Source organism: Megalops cyprinoides, chromosome 2, assembly GCF_013368585.1.
Source record: "Megalops cyprinoides isolate fMegCyp1 chromosome 2, fMegCyp1.pri, whole genome shotgun sequence".
In the NCBI taxonomy this organism is placed as follows: Eukaryota; Metazoa; Chordata; class Actinopteri; order Elopiformes; family Megalopidae; genus Megalops; species Megalops cyprinoides.
The window spans coordinates 17,523,438-17,539,416 of record NC_050584.1 but is presented as its reverse complement, the minus strand read 5'-3'; the positions used below and the strand labels follow the sequence as shown (position 1 = coordinate 17,539,416).

Here is a 15,979-nt window from a genome sequence, read left to right as displayed (position 1 = left end):
TAACGGTGCTAGTCTTAATGAATTAATTAACTAGCTGAGAATGAGTGCCACAGTGCATTTTCTGTGGAAAAAACCTTTTCTAGAACAAAAAGATCCCATTCCTCAGGAGAATTATAATCGACTTTAAATAAGCCTGTTTCACTGCTGAAATGCCGTACGCGGGTCTCACCCTGTCGTCGCTGATCTTCAACACTTTGGTGAGGAAGAGGAGGAGGAGGTTGGTCCAGGCCTCTCTGTGGCTCTCGGACGTCAAGGTCAGGAAGTAGCCTATGGCCTCGCTGCAAACACTGCCAAGACAGGAGAGACCATGACCGCTCGCTGTCCCTGGAGGGTCTCACTGTCCCCGAACACCCCCCTTCTTTCTGCGCTGTGAGAGGTGCAGCGGTAACCCCTGACCTCTGCAGGACCACCTCCCTGTCCTCAGCGCTGACCCCGATCCCTGGCACCTTACATAGGGTTGGGCGATATAGCCGTCGCGATATACATCGAATAGCTATGCTTAGCGCAATAACAGCTATCCCCAGTATGCAGTGTTAGGTTTCTTCCTGTATTTTTTTCCCGTTAGTCATACCTGATGCGGGAGCACACCTCCAATTTTCCGAGGCCATGTGAAATGCTTCCGGGGGAAAAAATGCCACTCGTACCTATTCAATGTTGATATCACAGCAACAGCACTATGCTGCTTCAATGTGGTAGACAGAAATACATGGCTACAAAGATAAAGAGTGAAAACATATGCTATGTGTTTTTCAAAGCTAATAGGTAAGTTAACCAACATATAGATACAAGCGATATTCTTCTGCCCCGGAAGCATTTCACTGAACTTTGGAGGTGTGCTCCCGCATCAGGTATGACTAAAGGGAAAAAAAATACGGCAAGAAACCTACCACCACATACCGGGGATAGCTGTTACTGCGCTAAAAATAGCTATTCGATATATCGCGATGGCTATATTGCCCAGCCCTAACCTTACAGAAGCTCGCAGGCCAGAATCGCCTCCCCCCCGCCGCCACCACACTCCCCTCTCCATAACCTAATCTCTCGCAAAATCTTCTTTGCACTCCAAGTCACACCATCCCAATCAAAGTCTGCATGCATGCCTGCACTTGCCATTCCCATGCTATTTAAATGGTGCCAGGGTGAATATTAATATGCACCACTGCAAATATGCCATGCACTACTCTGAAGCTGGGTAGCACTTTCAAGTCGACACATCGGCTCTTTCATATGAGCTACCTTGTCTGAGGGGGAATGCAGTCTGAATTTTCACCAGCCTCAGAGAGAGACATTATCTGCTGGGCATCCAAGTTCAGCTACTGTCTCAGTTAGTTTTGAAAACACGTATCTCATTATTTGTGGCTCCCTGTCTCATCAATCAATGTCTGCTGAGCAACAATTTGCTAGCTACCAATGTCTGCCTTTTCAGACATGAACTTAGCTAACCGTTTTAAATTAGTGCAAAAAGCCCCGCCAATAAATGTGAAGCGGTTTCTGATTACTCAGTCCATTTTCCAATCAATTTGTTTGATTTCTCACAGCTGTAACTCAAATTGAAGGCAGGTCTGAAAACAGAGCTTTGCTGCTCCTTTCCAAGCAACACTGTTGTTACACAGCTTGAATGGAAAAAAAGAAACAGAAATAAATCCCAGCATCTCCATACCAGTTTCAGGCAGTCTTTGTCCTGATGCACTTCATTAAGACACGCTGTCAGACAAGTTATTGCTTATTTTTGGAATAATTAAAAGTTGTTTGTGTTGGCAGTATGGAAATCTGTGTTTGTATCAATTTACAGGGCTTATTCTTGCAGGGCACTTAGCTGAGGGTTGTGACCACAAAAAAAAGACTTGTGACAATTATTAGTCATTAAACATGCCTAAATTTGGAACACATTCCACGAGCCTTTTGAAACATGAAAACAATAATGCCAGCCTTATGACTTCAATTAAACAAACCCAATGACAACCTCCCTCCCACAAGCGCAGCAATGCGGTGATTAAGGATTGCCGTGAAATGGAAAACCTCATTAAAGGAATAAAAACAAAGAGCTGACAAGAACAGCGAGGGAATTGTGAAAGGCCTGCATGCAATCCCACAATGATAACATATTGTATTTGTTTACTTGCGGGCTAGAAAAATCCTGTTTGCGTTTTCAACTTAGCCCAACATACTGACAGAAGGTGTGGGGTGGGCACAAGACACAGGAGCGGGATAGACAGATGAACAGGTGGAGTACAGGCACACCAAGAGGTAGAAGGTAGAGGGTAGAGGGTAGCGACCATGACGGAGGCTCAGGGTCAGGTGCAGAGTGGGCACAGGACAGGTGGAAGACAGACAGATAACTGGACGGGACGGGTGGGGGGTAGGCTCTGGGGGAGGGATGGGGTGGCGTAGCAGCCCCTCTTACTTGAGAAGGCGTTTCTGCACCTCCTCCCAGGCGGCCTGGCGGCTCTCGTCAGTGTACATGCGGAACAGGATGCGCAGGCCACAGGCCAGGCTGCTGGTTTCCTGCTTCAGCAGATTGGGCTTGGACTTCCCTTTGAAACCTGGAACGAACACACACACACACACACATTCCATTGGCTTCAACTGATGCACAAGGCAGTCACCATCAAACCATAGTAGTACATTTGAAATGTTGCCATTCTGAATCTAACATCCAAGAATAATGGTGAAGAGATGCACCTGTCTGTAAGTTAGTGGACCTTCCAAAGATCTGCTGTTACCCACCTGCCTTCCACAGTGCAGTCCTCTGCTCGTTGTTGGAGTTGAACGCCTTGGCGAAGCGGTGCGACTCCAGCAGACAGTCCAGTAGCTTAAAGAGCTGCTCTGAGGTCAGGTAGCGGTACATTCCCTGGTCCTGGGTGTCCACGTGGACATCTGCATCCAGTGTGTCTCTCTGAAGAGCCCCACGCACAGGAACCTTAGCATTGTACCGTGCATCGCAGAAGCAGAAATCCCAAACTACAGCATGACACAAAACACTGTTCCCCTCCCTGTGATCACTGCTAGCCTGATCTGCATGCATTCGGCCACTGCACTCAGCAGGGTGACCCGGTACCTGGGCGGCTGCGAAGTTCTCGGCGTCCTCCTTCTTGCTGGTGGCGGGGAAGAAGACGATGTTGTCGATGGTCTGGATGAGCTCCAGCTGGACCACGCACTTGATGAGAAGGGCGGCGAACAGCCTCTGCTCCTGGACCTCTGTGACAACGGGACACGGGAGAGTGAGAGTGAGAGGAGGGCCGGGCAACGCGCCTCTGCCGGGAGGTGCCTGCTCAGCACCGCGGAGACTCACTCGTTGGGGTCCTGGCTCTGGGGCCGTCCTCGTACGTGCCCGAGCCCACGCTGAACTGGCTCTGCCGCCGGTTCTCCAAGGACCGGTTCTCAACACTGCCAATGGACTGCTGATCCTCTGCACGTGTCTGGATGTCCAGGGACTTCTGAGAAATGGAGTCCTGCGGACATCAATCGGACACCAGTTTGCATGCATCGCAACCCGCATCTGGTTATCCTTCTTATTTGATAGTAACAAACACTATTTCACACTAATATATTGTGCAACACAACTCTTATTAAAGCCATTTTAGCCATGGATAATTTCCTAGACCGGTCTAGGGTTTTAAAATAAATAACAAAATGATTGAACGATAAGCAATTGTACACAGTAACATTCGCACATTTGGCCATAAATGCAGCTAAAATGTGGATGAAATTGGTTCTGCATGCAATGAAATTTGTTATTACGGAACAATAAAAGAAAGTCATTCCCCTTTTGTGTGGCCTACATTTTTAGTGCTCTAAAACACAAAAGATCTAGCTCCAAGTATGACATGCCAGAACAGAGAAATAAAACTAAGCCCAATAATGAAATAAGGAATTTCTTCTGAATTTCCACAAAACCAACGCATAGGTACTCAGTACAAATATTTCACTCATCCAACGATACATTTCCTTGTTCGCTACTTAATTTAACTATTTAACAAAGGCACTTAAGAGAATTGAGGTCACTGGTGCTCTGAGCTGAGACTGCAGATCCCAGTCAGGAGTGAAACAGGCACAGACAGCCCTGACTCCCCATCACGTCTCCTCTCAAGATCGGGGAAATGGAGTCTGGGAGAACCGGGATAATCTGACAGACAGAAAAGAAGCGTGACGGCGTGACGCAACCCGGCGGGAAAGCCCCGTTTGCATACCAGCTGTCTGTCGGACAGGTCCAGCTGCGCATTGCGGTCGCCCTCCGTCCCTGCTGGTCTCCACGTTAGCAGCCTGGGGAGTGGCAGCAAAGGACAGTGTCAGTGTGGTCTGGTCATGACCTGATGGTATTTGGATTGGGCTCTGAGAGAGAGGACCCATGTCTAATCAGTAATGAGGGACGCTGGAATGGATCACCAAATCCAGCGTTAATGTTTGTGCTGTGGTTTTTGGATGCTGGCTGGATTCATATTGCAATTAACAAGGTTACACCTGCAAAGCATAGCTGAAAACCCCCCAAATGTATGCATCATGGGTCTATGGGTGCAAAGGTTTAACACACTCATTTACTTTAGTTGAATTTCACGAACAACTACCGCACCACAACTGGCTGCTAATAAGTGATAATTAACTGTAAAGCAATGGCTGATTGAGCCGACCAGTAGGAGGCCGTTCGATAAAAATGAACGGGAGCCCTGAAGTCACGAGGTGTAAGGAGCTTTAATAGCCGACAAATTCTGGCTGGCTAACTGACAACCACACTTTTAATGACTAAGGATTTTTACTTAGCTAGCTGGCTGTCTAACTCACTTAGACAGTAAAATTCTTTCACCTTTATTCCTGGCAGAAAAGCATTCATTACTCGACCTTAGGAAACAGCAGCACTGATGCATTAACTGTGGTTAACTGATTCACTCCTTCAGGAAAAAAAAAAACAGTGAGGCAAATAAGGACAGGGTACACAAGCTAAAAGCAGGACAGCTGCACGTCTTACGTGTGTGGGATTGTGGTTTTGAAGATGTCCAGCATGCAGTTGCAGGTCTTGTCCCAGGTCTCGGGGGTGAATTTCTCCCCGTTGAGAATGACGACGTTCTCCAGGCAGTTGGTGCCCGACCGGGCCAGCTGCTCGTTGTCTGCGGGGCGGGAGAGAGCGAGCGAAAGGGCGGCGTCAGACGAGGACATGGCTTGTCGGTGCGCATTTGCTGTGCTGGTACCAGCTCTCACCTTGCTGGACACACCAGTACAACTGGGAGAGGATGTCATCCAGGAGAACGTCGCTGAGCGACTCGAAGTACTGGGTGAAGACGTCGCAGATGGCGTAAAGCGCGTGGTTGCAGGTCGTGGTCATCCACTCGGCTTTCTGTCATTGTGCAAAACAGGGGAGCGCATGAGTGCAACCGCATCACCGCACAGCACCGCCGTCCGGCCCCGCTATCCACTAAATTGTAGCGGCTGGCGTTAAGCCGCTTTGCTGTATTTCGGTCACAGATGTCGCGGTGGCAGACAGGGCTGTGACCGCCTCAGGCCCGGTCTGGTCTCGGGTCGAACGGCTCACCTCTGTCTGCTGCTCTGGGAGCTTCATGTTGTCGAAGATCCTGAAGACGATCCTGAACAGGTCCTGCCACCAGTGCTTCTCGTACGTGTGACCGTAGGTCTTCATGACCTCAAACATCACGGTCAGGCCCCTGTGAGGGAACGACCACCGGGGTCATACTTACAGACCTCTATCTTTCCCTAAAGCTGGGTGATATAGTTGTTTGTAACATTCAATATGTGGGTCATCTGTGCACGGCTGGCTTTGGAGTGTTCGACACGATGAAAGTACAGTTGCTCTCACCTGGTTCTCACATCCAGCTTACACCTGTTGATGATGCAGGACAGCTCGAACAGGATGGGGAACCAGCCTCGCACCCACACCCGGTCCTCTGGGGCTACATTCATGTCATCACTGGTGTAGTCTTTGAAGGCCTGCGAGGGGAAACAGCATTGCTTAGCACCAGCAGGTATCCTTCTGGCTTTACACATGCAGGTCAGTTCTCAGACAAAGCGCAGATGCTAAAGTCCCTCTTCCTCCAGCCCACTGTAGATACACATGTACTGTGTTAATGACTGGGTTAATCCGTCCACTGATCCAAGAACAGTGATGGAGCCCCCGTGTCAGCACTTTTCTGTAGACTCAGTAGTAATTACTTAGCTTTAGGGCAGTACAGATAAGCTGCTTCTGTCACTTTGCTGTCCTTGCACTTGGTCATTTATATTTGAAATTTGCAATGCAAAATTCTTATTCTCTGCGCTTTTCTGCACACTTGAATTTCCTAACGGCCGGAGAGCCCAGGAAAAGGGAATCTGCAGGATGAGTGAGCGGCAGAGAGGGCGGCGCAGTCATTGGTCGGCACGTCCTCACCTGCGGCCGGTCGGACACGTATTTGGCGCAGTGCCGGATCAGACGGATGGCCTCCATGCTGGTGTCGGGGAAGGAGGCGTTGCACGCAAACTCCGACAGACACTTCACCGCGTCCTGGAAGGAGTCTATGGTGGCGGGGAAGTGCTTCTCGAATACATTCGCTGAGGAGGGCGAGAGTGAGAACGAAACGTGCTTGTTTGCGGCTGCTTGAATCTGACACAACAACTCTGACAGCGCACAGTGTTCACTGAAGATTACACAGTACAATAGCTACAGTTGTCAGCTGTTTTATAACCACAATGCCCCCTTAATTCACTTGCAAGACAGCTTATGATTACAAAAATAAATGTACAGCTTTCTTGAGGGACCAAATGCCAATAAGACTACAAGCTCCCGTGGCTGATGAATGTATGGCTTCATAGATACAGAGCAGCCTGCTAATCCACGGCAATGAAAGAGGGATTAAAATGATTTACATAAGGTCATGTTGTATAATGCATTCTGATACTGTCTCAGGGCTGAGTTAGGAATTCACTGTGGTGGTACAATTCCAGGATGTGGATCCTCTTGATGTGAAAACGCTCCAGGGCGATAGCGCCTTAACCAGCATTCCCAAAGGCCCTCTGTTCAAATATGCCCCGTTACATTGTGCGCCCTGCACAGATCTTACATTAGCATTGTAGTGGGCGAAGGGGGGAGGGGGCATCACTTACTGACAATGTGGCCGGTTGTCTGGAAGGCCAGCTCTACGATGCTCTCGTCTTGGTCCGAGGCAGCCAGGTGGAACACAGAGAAGATGTTCTTCCACCCTGACCGGATGTTGCCAGCCTGGGAGTTCACCATCTGTGCTATGCACCGTACAACCATGTCCCGAATCGTCGGGGACCTGTTCGGAGATACACCGTGCCCCCAATGTTTCAACAACACACTTATGCAGGAAGACCCTTGCGTGCTTTCCTCGGCCAGATAACCTCGTTTTTTCTCTCCCCCCCCACAAGAAGAAAAGTTCAGACGGGTTTTGAAGTGATGGTTTTCGACGGTGATGCTTGTCAACGCGAGGCGCCTGGCCTAGTTTCCCCGGCTGTGATGAATAGCAGTGAACAGCCCCTCGACGCGCTTGCTAAACTTAATGAACACAGAGCTGTGTGACTGCAGTCCTCCAGTGCTGCTGGGGCTACGGCTTCTCTCTGCTGTTAGCTAGAGATGCCCATTGATTCATTCCTCCTTATACCACCACCACTGGGCTGAGGCATGGGCCGCAAACCCTGTGAAGCCTGCTGGTGCACAGACAACCACCCCCCACCCCCCCACCCGCCCCAACCCCTCCAGCAATCCCATCATTCCTTGGGCTGTGTGGGCAGACTCCTCTTTTCCTACAGAGCACTCAGCCGGAATCAATCCCTAAATGTCACTTCTGTGTGTCTGAGATTATCCACAGTCAAAAGCAAAGATGGGGTCACATCCAGGGCCATGTGTTCTGAGCCATTTAAGGTCAGTAGTAAAATAAAAAAACATCCTTTCCATTTCCCAGTAGAAATTGCAGAATGACTGGACAGGCCCTGTTTATTAGGACTTTTCTGTTCATATCAGGGACACAGATGTCACAATCTAGGGTAGGCCAGGGGTCCCAAAAGGGCCTACTGTGACCACTTACAAATCCTGGCAGTGGAGTCATTCAGGGCCAGAATCTGAAGAGTAGCTATTTTCCCCTGTGTGTAAATGCAATCAGACCAGGTCGTACCAATCCAACCTGTCCTTCAGATGAGTTCTACAGCTGCGCACATTATATTCAAACTCCTGACTAGTAGCTAAAGTTAGCATTGACCCTGAAGTAAATATTTTGCCATTTTGGGTCATCAGGTTTGAAAAGATCCCAGTAAGGGCTGCAGCTCTTTAACAGTGGGCTGCTGCAAGATGGGCCAGTGAGGAGACCCCAAGCCAGGGCCAAAGCTCACATCCAAACAACAGTCATCTTACAATTTAGCAATGCATCAACAAAGTTCATTTTTTAAACTTAGCAAAACAGCAAATTGCTTCACATTCATAATGTAAAATGTAGTTATTGGCTATTAAATATTAAATCACACATTATCTAGAAATCTATACTCAAAGGAGATCTAAACAGTTGACATATTACATATTTATTTATCTGAATAAATATAATAAATAATTTTATAGACCTAATTTTATAAGACCTCTGTAAAGACAATAAGTATTTTAAAGTATCCACTATTGTTGCCCTGAAAATTCATCATCAAACTGACCAAAATGAAAAAGTGTGATTTGTACTGCTTGTGAGAATTGATTGTTCTTACCTGTTCTTTTTCATGATATGTTCAAAAGGCCTCAAAAAATCCTTCTGGAATCTAAAATTGGCAAGCTCTCCTTTCTCTAAAAATTTCATGGACAGCTGTCTGAGTGAGTCCACAGCGAAAATAGCTACATCCTCGTTGGGATTACATCCGACCTGCACAGGGAAAGGAGCGCAGAGTTTCAAAATCCCCCCCCCAGTCCGACACACCTCCATCACATGCCCCACTGCACAAAATTGCTTGGGCACAGCTACACATTTTACATTAGAAATGCTTTCTTCATGTGTAATTTCCAGGAAGCTATTCCCGTGCAAGCCAAGTTATAAATGCTTACCTTGTTGAAGTGATCTCCAATTACTTCCCAGATTCTGGACCACTGAAGCCTGATGCGGCCCATGTTGTAATAAGAAATCTCCACTATCTTCTGAAGACTAAACATGCGTGGGTGTGTTGGGGAGGCCAATTCGTCCATCGATACAGCACACAGCCACCTCACAAAATCAACTGCAAAAAAAGGTGTGCAAATCCCATGTCAGCTACAGCGGTTCAGGATAGTCCCGTAATGATGTCCTTTAATCAACAGCCACAAAATAGAATGAAACCGAAGCATAAAATCAATTTACTGTATTCAAAAGTGGTTGAAATCAACATATTCATGTGAAAATCATCACTCTGTTCTTACCAATTGCATTGCCGTCCAACCTTGTTGACCCCGTAAATATCCTAGAACAACAACCATGCATATATTAACACACAAACATACACTCTCACATGGAGACACAGACACACACAGACACACACACGTGCATGACTACAAATTTAAAATAAGAAGAAATCTATTAATAATAGAATATAATGAGGCAGTAATTCGTAAGTATTAACAAAAGCACCTAGATAAACCTAGACGACCTAAATTTAAAAGTTCAGCCCCACTGAATTTAGCAAAAAAGATTTCTCTCTGTAGACGCATGGGCAGAAAAGCGCTGCTACGATACCTGTCGACAGCGACCACCACACTTTGCGAGCTCGTCTCCCCAATCGACTCCTGTATGTTTGCGATCTGTTTGCGGTCCACGTTCCCACCAACTGTGGAGCAAATGACGAACGGTCGTGAACGACAGGTGAACTGCCAGGAGAACTCTCACAGGCTTTTACATACCCCTTTCGGGTTCATTCGGGTTCATGTATGTATGACTTGTTCCACTGCAATAGGCCTAGGTTGTATTTGGAAACCAATGTGCGTTCAGAGTCTGGCGCTGCAGCTCACCCAGGCCGAGGTACTCGTCGGAGGTCTGCTCCTTGGTGCCGGTGATAAGGCCCTCCTTCCCCCTCACTGTTCCTGAGATGTAGCGCGCCTTCACCCCCGTGCCGATCAGCTGTGCCAGCTCCAGCTGACTGATGCACTTCAGGATCTGCGGCATTCACAGGGACACGCACGGTTACTGAGCTCCCCCTCTCATTCGCCGAGAGACGTCACATGTCACTACCCACGCAGTGCGAGGCTCTGCTAAAGGCTTGCTTAATTCTGGCTCTGGAGAGTCCCTGTCAAGTACGTCCTCCAGCTTTCTTTAAAGGACTCTTCCTCTCAAAACTAGAAGCAGTGGACCAATTAAGGCAGCAATTCATTAAATCAAGAGCTTAAAAACTGAGGAGGGAAAATAAACCTCCTCCGCCTTGCCCCCTGCTCTGACGTAACAGTAGGGTGTGAGGTGTGTCTGACCTCGTGCCAGGAGTTGCCCAGGTAGTTGCCGTCGGTGTGGGCCACCGTGATGAGGGTCTTGATGGTGTCGATGTTCTTCTGCTTCATCTCGGTGATCCCGGAGCTGGCCGTCAGCAGCGTGAACCTGGCCAGGGCCTGCACGTACGCGTCCCTCTCCAGCTGCAACACACCGGCCACATCGCGCCACGGTCACACCGCGCCAGACTTACTGCACACACTGACCGCAAACACGGGCACAGCGGCATGGCAGAGCGGGAGAGAGCAGGGCTTGTGGCTCCTTTATTTAGGGCCGAAAGAGGGAACAGTAGGAGAGAAGGGCTGTACAGTTGCCCAATGGTCGCCGGTTCAAGTCCCTGCTGGGGCACTGCTATTGTGCCTTTGAGTGAGGTACTTAAACCTGAACTGCATCAACAAATACCTAGTTATTGAAATGGATATGTGAGCAGTACAAGCTGCTGTTTAAGTAAAATGTGAAAGGTAAAATTTTTCCTAGTGTGTACCAATGATCTAGCTCCATTACTGTGATGTCTCATATTCTGTAGCCCAGTACTGAGAGCATGGCAGCAAAAATCAACTCCATGACTGGCAGTGAATCCCCATCATAGTACGCAAGATTTGATAACACTTGCAAGATAAAATTAACACCGGTGTAGAGAAAAAAAACGTGTTGCTGTGCTGAAAGGGTGACGAAGCACGGTGTCTCTGGAGGAGGCACCATAATGGGTGCTGAACCACAGCTGCTGAATGGGCTGACCTGCAGAGAAGATTGCAGCTCAATTTACCTGGATGGTGAAAATGCAGGCTATCCTGATGGCGCAGCGGATCCCCTCCAGGCAGAGGAAAGCCACCTCTGTGTCATCGCAGTCTTGCAGCCCGACGCTGAAAGCTGCTAAGAAGGGCGTCCACGCCAGCTGGAGAGAGACACACACAGAGGGGCTTCCAGTAAGGAAGGGCTGGCTGTGGCTCGGCCTGATGACGGGTGCAGCAGATACAGCACTAGTCAAAAGCTCGGACATACTTTTCTTTCTCTATTTTTCTATTCTTCCACATTTTATAATAACAGCAAAGCCATCAAAATATGAAATAATACCAATGGAATTATGCAGTGGCCAAAAAAGCCTTGCAAACAAATCAAAGCCACCTTATATTTTATATTCTTCGAAACAACCAAAAAATATTTTTTTTAAAATCAAAGATTTTTTTGGAAAGAAATTCATGCATAGGCATCAACTTCAGTATTTATATTTGTCTCAGAAACGAGATGAAAATGTCTCTGAATGCATGTTTCCCATTATCTTGATCACGCATGTCCAGACTTTTGACTGGTGCTGTAGGTGTCTTACTGCTTTCTGGTACGGACCCTTGAAAGAAGGTCTCATATTGTACAGCTTGGGGGAAAACTACTGTTACTGAATTGTAAAGCTTCAAACAAAGGAGCAGATCACTGAAGACATTGTGATGCAGTGTTATGCCTGGATTATTGGAAAGTGTGCTTTAAGACCCCTGCCCTTGGACATGAGAATGTTGTTCTGTACTGGTAATCCTTGATTTACAAATTCCAAAATATTGAAATGTCACTCAGGCACAAAAAGGAGCACATCAATATACTGTATATAAAGAAATAAGATTTAATAAATAAAAATGTGCACAAAAAACTAGTGTAGTTCAACAACAACATTTTTACCTTTTTTGAGATTTTTGAGTCATTTGTAATTGACACATTAATTAAGAACAGAGCTTCGTGTGGACAGAGGAGTCCCCGTACTGGGGGCTCGGCTGCCCCGGCGTGTGGCGGGTCAGGATCCTTGCCTTGAACATGGGCCGGACGTGCTCCAGGTGCGTGGCGCTGGTGAAGGGCGCCTGTACGTGGCTCACCGCCTCCATCAGGGCCTTGGCCGTCTTGGCCATCTGCTCCATCTCCACGTTGTACAGCAGCCGCCTCTGCTTCTCATTGGCCACGTCTGAGGGGCAGGGGCGGGGTTGCCGGGGAGAGGGTTAGAGCGCACGCTAAAGGCCGCAAGCACAGCCTCACTGCAGTCTGGCACCTCCCTCACTGGGATCACAAACACTCGTGCCTGCTACGTCAATCTAAATGCTAGAGTAAGGTAAACGGACGAGCTTTCACACACAGGCCTGAGTTAAAACACAAGTCGAGGCCTCTAATATTGCGCTTCCCACCTTAAACAGGTAAAATCTTGACAAGTCATACCTGATATCCACAGTCACAGACTTAAACGTGATATTCTTCATGAAACGTATGTAGCTACTCTGGAATGGGAAACCACTTACTTTGTTTATTTGATTTGATAGTTAACTCTTTTGTTTCCTTCATAGAAATCTTCTTCCCTGCAATTTCATCGTAGATGGCTGAAAGGTATTCCTCCGGTAAATCTTTGCTATCGTTGATCCCTCTGTTCATTTTAATGTATTGCTCTTTAGTCATTTTATTCTTCACCTTTAAAAGCAAGAAGAAAAGGATCATAATTAGACAAGGATTACATTTTCTACTATAACATAATAGCCTTAATACCATTCACTGACAACATGGTATATTAAACTGAACTTGAACTGGTACACTAAATGTTACAAATTTAGTACCCAAAATTACTAAATTAACTTAAAATATATTGGTCAAACCTGCTGTGATCTAGAAATTCTTAGCATAACGTTGTGATTCTGTTCACAGTTACCGGTGTACTGTATAGTGCTATCCTATTCAACGTTTCTCATTACTTTCAAATTAACATTAACTCACTCATTTACTGTGCTGCCGATTAGTGGAGAATGAGACTTTATAAACTCCAGAACAAGTGGAGCTATTATTTCCTACTGATAACGCAATTACAATATGAACCAGTTAGAGTGTTTTTCTGTGGAGGGCAATGTCTTTTGATTGTCTCATACAAGTGAATGACTCAAAGGACAGACCCACCCATGAGGGGGTGCATAAATCATCACCCTCCTATCACTACAGCAGACATCTTCACTCTGTCCACCTACCTGGGGACTGTGGAGGTCCGTGGTCAACATGATGATTGAATAAGCAAGGACATATGCAGTGTCTGCACTTGCGAACAGAGTTTGTCTGGTGGAGGAGATAGAGAGAGATAGAGAGAGAGAGACAAACATTACAGAGATGAAATGAAACGGATAGTTAAATGTCAGGTTGCTGCCTCAGAGATGCAAATTGTCAACACAGACGGAAGGTGGGCACTCACCCTTGGTTGCATTCTAAGTATCTAGCAGCAAATTTCTCCATGAGCCGATCGATTTTCTGGGCCTCGCCGGGGAGACGGAAGCCCTCCAAGAACATGCGCAGGGCGGAGACAAAGTCCTTGCCTTGGAAATCCATTTGGTCGACGTAAGCGTACATCACCTCTTTATTGAAGCGGTCGTTGTCCCCGAGGAACTCGCCTACCTGAGTCTGAGAGGAGAGGAAAGGGAGAGGACTGAATCTAACTGTGGAAGGTCTGGACTGAAACATACTAAAACCACCTTAGTACTCTTTACTGGCAACTTCCTTAGAGAGGTGTAATGAGGCCTGTTAAAACCTCTCTGCCTGCCTTTCCCTCTACCCAGAGCAGGTTGTAATATAAATATTTTCGGCTTGCTGAAGATTTCAAATCATCTTCAAGCGGATATAGAATATACAATGTTCAGGGATCTCGGCTGGGTTAAGTGTGTGTGTTTTCAGCAGAGACAGTCTGCGGGGTGCTTCGGGGCTGCAGACTGATTTTGGAGTTATGGAAAGTTCACTTAAGGAGAGCGTGGGAGTGCCTTACAGAATCTAGCCTCTCCTCCTGGTGTAGAAACTGGGCGATGTCTTCCGGGGTGGTACCCAGCATGCCTTGCTCCTGCAGGTACTGGATCCCTCTCTTTGGTTTTTTGTTGAACCTGTCAGAGGCACAGCGAGACGTTCAGCGGACAGAGACCCACCCCGAGGCCTGTAAGATGCGTCTTTCTCACGCCGCTCTCTCACTCACAGGTCGATGCCCTGCTCGATGATTTCTTTCTGTTGTTTGAGGACCTCGAACTGCTCGGGGTTGTCCGTCCCCGACATCTGAGTGCTGTAGCTGCCGATGCCCGACGAGGCCGTGGAGTCTAAGGAGTTGATGCTCCCGTAGCGGTTAATGGTCTCTGGGTGTTTGGTCTCATTGGTCTCTTGCTCTGAAGGCTTCTCCTGGCCTGGAGAGAGGGCATTAAACAGAGAGGGGGCATATAAAACAGACGCACTCCCACTGTAAAAAAGCAAGACTCTTGAGTCATTAGTGTCCTTGCTGACATGCAGGGTCTGAACTGCTAAGGGCCTGCTCAAAGGCTTGGCAGTGTTTACAGGGTGCAAGGTACAGTATAAAGGTCAGTCGTAAAAATCACTGAACAGTGGCGGTGTGTACTGAGGCAACAGGGCGGTCACGTGTGAGGCGCAAAAAACAAAAAAGGACCTAGTGCTGCGGCAGGACATGTCGACGGCCATGTGGAGCAGACATTGTGCTCAGAGGGATCTCATTACACGTCGGAACGTTTCTGAAACATTCAGAGCGCCATGGCGGTAATGTGAGATTGCAGACCGCTTCCTCATTTCAAGTGCGGCTTTTTTTTTCCAGGCGTGCAACAGTAGCGTAGAGGACAATTGTGGTGAGATGATACTTCCCTGCTCTCTGATAATGAGATGGAAAATATTCTGCTCGTACTACAAAACACAAGATACAGTAGTTTGTGCTTTCACTGTGGGGCACGCAATCAAGCCAAATCAATCCATTTTAGACAGCTCCTGCAAATACTATAAACTACAAGCTACAAGGACACAGCTCACATACTCACATACATGTAGGATAAAAGCAGCAGACTTAAAATGCAAGTAATGTAAAAGGAAAGAAATGAACAAAAGCTAGGGCATCTAATGCATATAGACAACTACGATAAAGCTATTTCAACCCCATCACCCAATAAAATGAATTCTTAAGTGCTGTTACTAAGGCAACCAGCCTCTACCCAACCTCCACCTCTATCAACTCTCTGCTGTTACCTGCTTTTCCTTTTGAAGTCAGCCCCACAGAACAAAGAACAATGAAAAAAATGATACAGCTGAATGATGAACGGAACAGAACAGCACAAAAAAACAACTGCTGAATATGTTTTCTGTAAGACAACACAAAATAAAACATTCATTAGCTGAGTAATACTGCAGTGCACACACTGGCTTAAAACTGCTGGGTGGTTAAACCTACTTCTATGCACGCACAACAAATACAGACAAACGAGGAGCGCACTCAGAGGAGCTGGTCATCCACTTAGGGAGTCCTGAGGTGTGCACTCGGTACAGACAGCACAGAGCTCCTCTGATGGCACCAGGGGTTTACCACAGTTAGTAACGAGAGAGCCCTGATATGTACATTCAGTGCAGTAAGTGCTTATGAATCCCGACGTGTGGATCAATAACGCCGGGATTAAGAGAGTCCTGACACGAAGGCTTGCTACAGTCACTACTGAGACAACGGTACATGCAGGTTTGGAATAATCAGTATTAAGACAGCTCTGACATGAAGGTTTAGCAGTCTGTGGTATTACAGCTAC

The 15,979-nt window shown here is 47.3% G+C and overlaps 1 protein-coding gene across 1 annotated transcript in view; it reads right to left on the bottom strand.

Moving 5' to 3' along the window:
• Nucleotides 1-15,979, bottom strand: part of arfgef1 (ADP-ribosylation factor guanine nucleotide-exchange factor 1 (brefeldin A-inhibited)) — a 56,467-nt gene that overhangs the window by 454 nt on the left and 40,034 nt on the right. The window contains exons 14-38 of the mRNA XM_036521070.1: nt 14,389-14,590; nt 14,188-14,299; nt 13,624-13,829; nt 13,406-13,490; nt 12,695-12,860; nt 12,215-12,366; nt 11,188-11,316; nt 10,406-10,564; nt 9,953-10,097; nt 9,681-9,771; nt 9,368-9,408; nt 9,020-9,189; nt 8,689-8,840; nt 7,087-7,259; nt 6,374-6,534; nt 5,807-5,937; nt 5,525-5,654; nt 5,194-5,329; nt 4,964-5,102; nt 4,191-4,263; nt 3,293-3,452; nt 3,059-3,198; nt 2,728-2,896; nt 2,405-2,543; nt 170-287 (exon numbers count right to left, since the gene is read on the bottom strand). Coding sequence (XP_036376963.1) covers nt 170-287; nt 2,405-2,543; nt 2,728-2,896; nt 3,059-3,198; nt 3,293-3,452; nt 4,191-4,263; nt 4,964-5,102; nt 5,194-5,329; nt 5,525-5,654; nt 5,807-5,937; nt 6,374-6,534; nt 7,087-7,259; nt 8,689-8,840; nt 9,020-9,189; nt 9,368-9,408; nt 9,681-9,771; nt 9,953-10,097; nt 10,406-10,564; nt 11,188-11,316; nt 12,215-12,366; nt 12,695-12,860; nt 13,406-13,490; nt 13,624-13,829; nt 14,188-14,299; nt 14,389-14,590 — 3,479 coding nt within the window. The remainder of the gene's footprint in view (nt 1-169; nt 288-2,404; nt 2,544-2,727; nt 2,897-3,058; nt 3,199-3,292; nt 3,453-4,190; nt 4,264-4,963; nt 5,103-5,193; nt 5,330-5,524; nt 5,655-5,806; nt 5,938-6,373; nt 6,535-7,086; nt 7,260-8,688; nt 8,841-9,019; nt 9,190-9,367; nt 9,409-9,680; nt 9,772-9,952; nt 10,098-10,405; nt 10,565-11,187; nt 11,317-12,214; nt 12,367-12,694; nt 12,861-13,405; nt 13,491-13,623; nt 13,830-14,187; nt 14,300-14,388; nt 14,591-15,979) is intronic.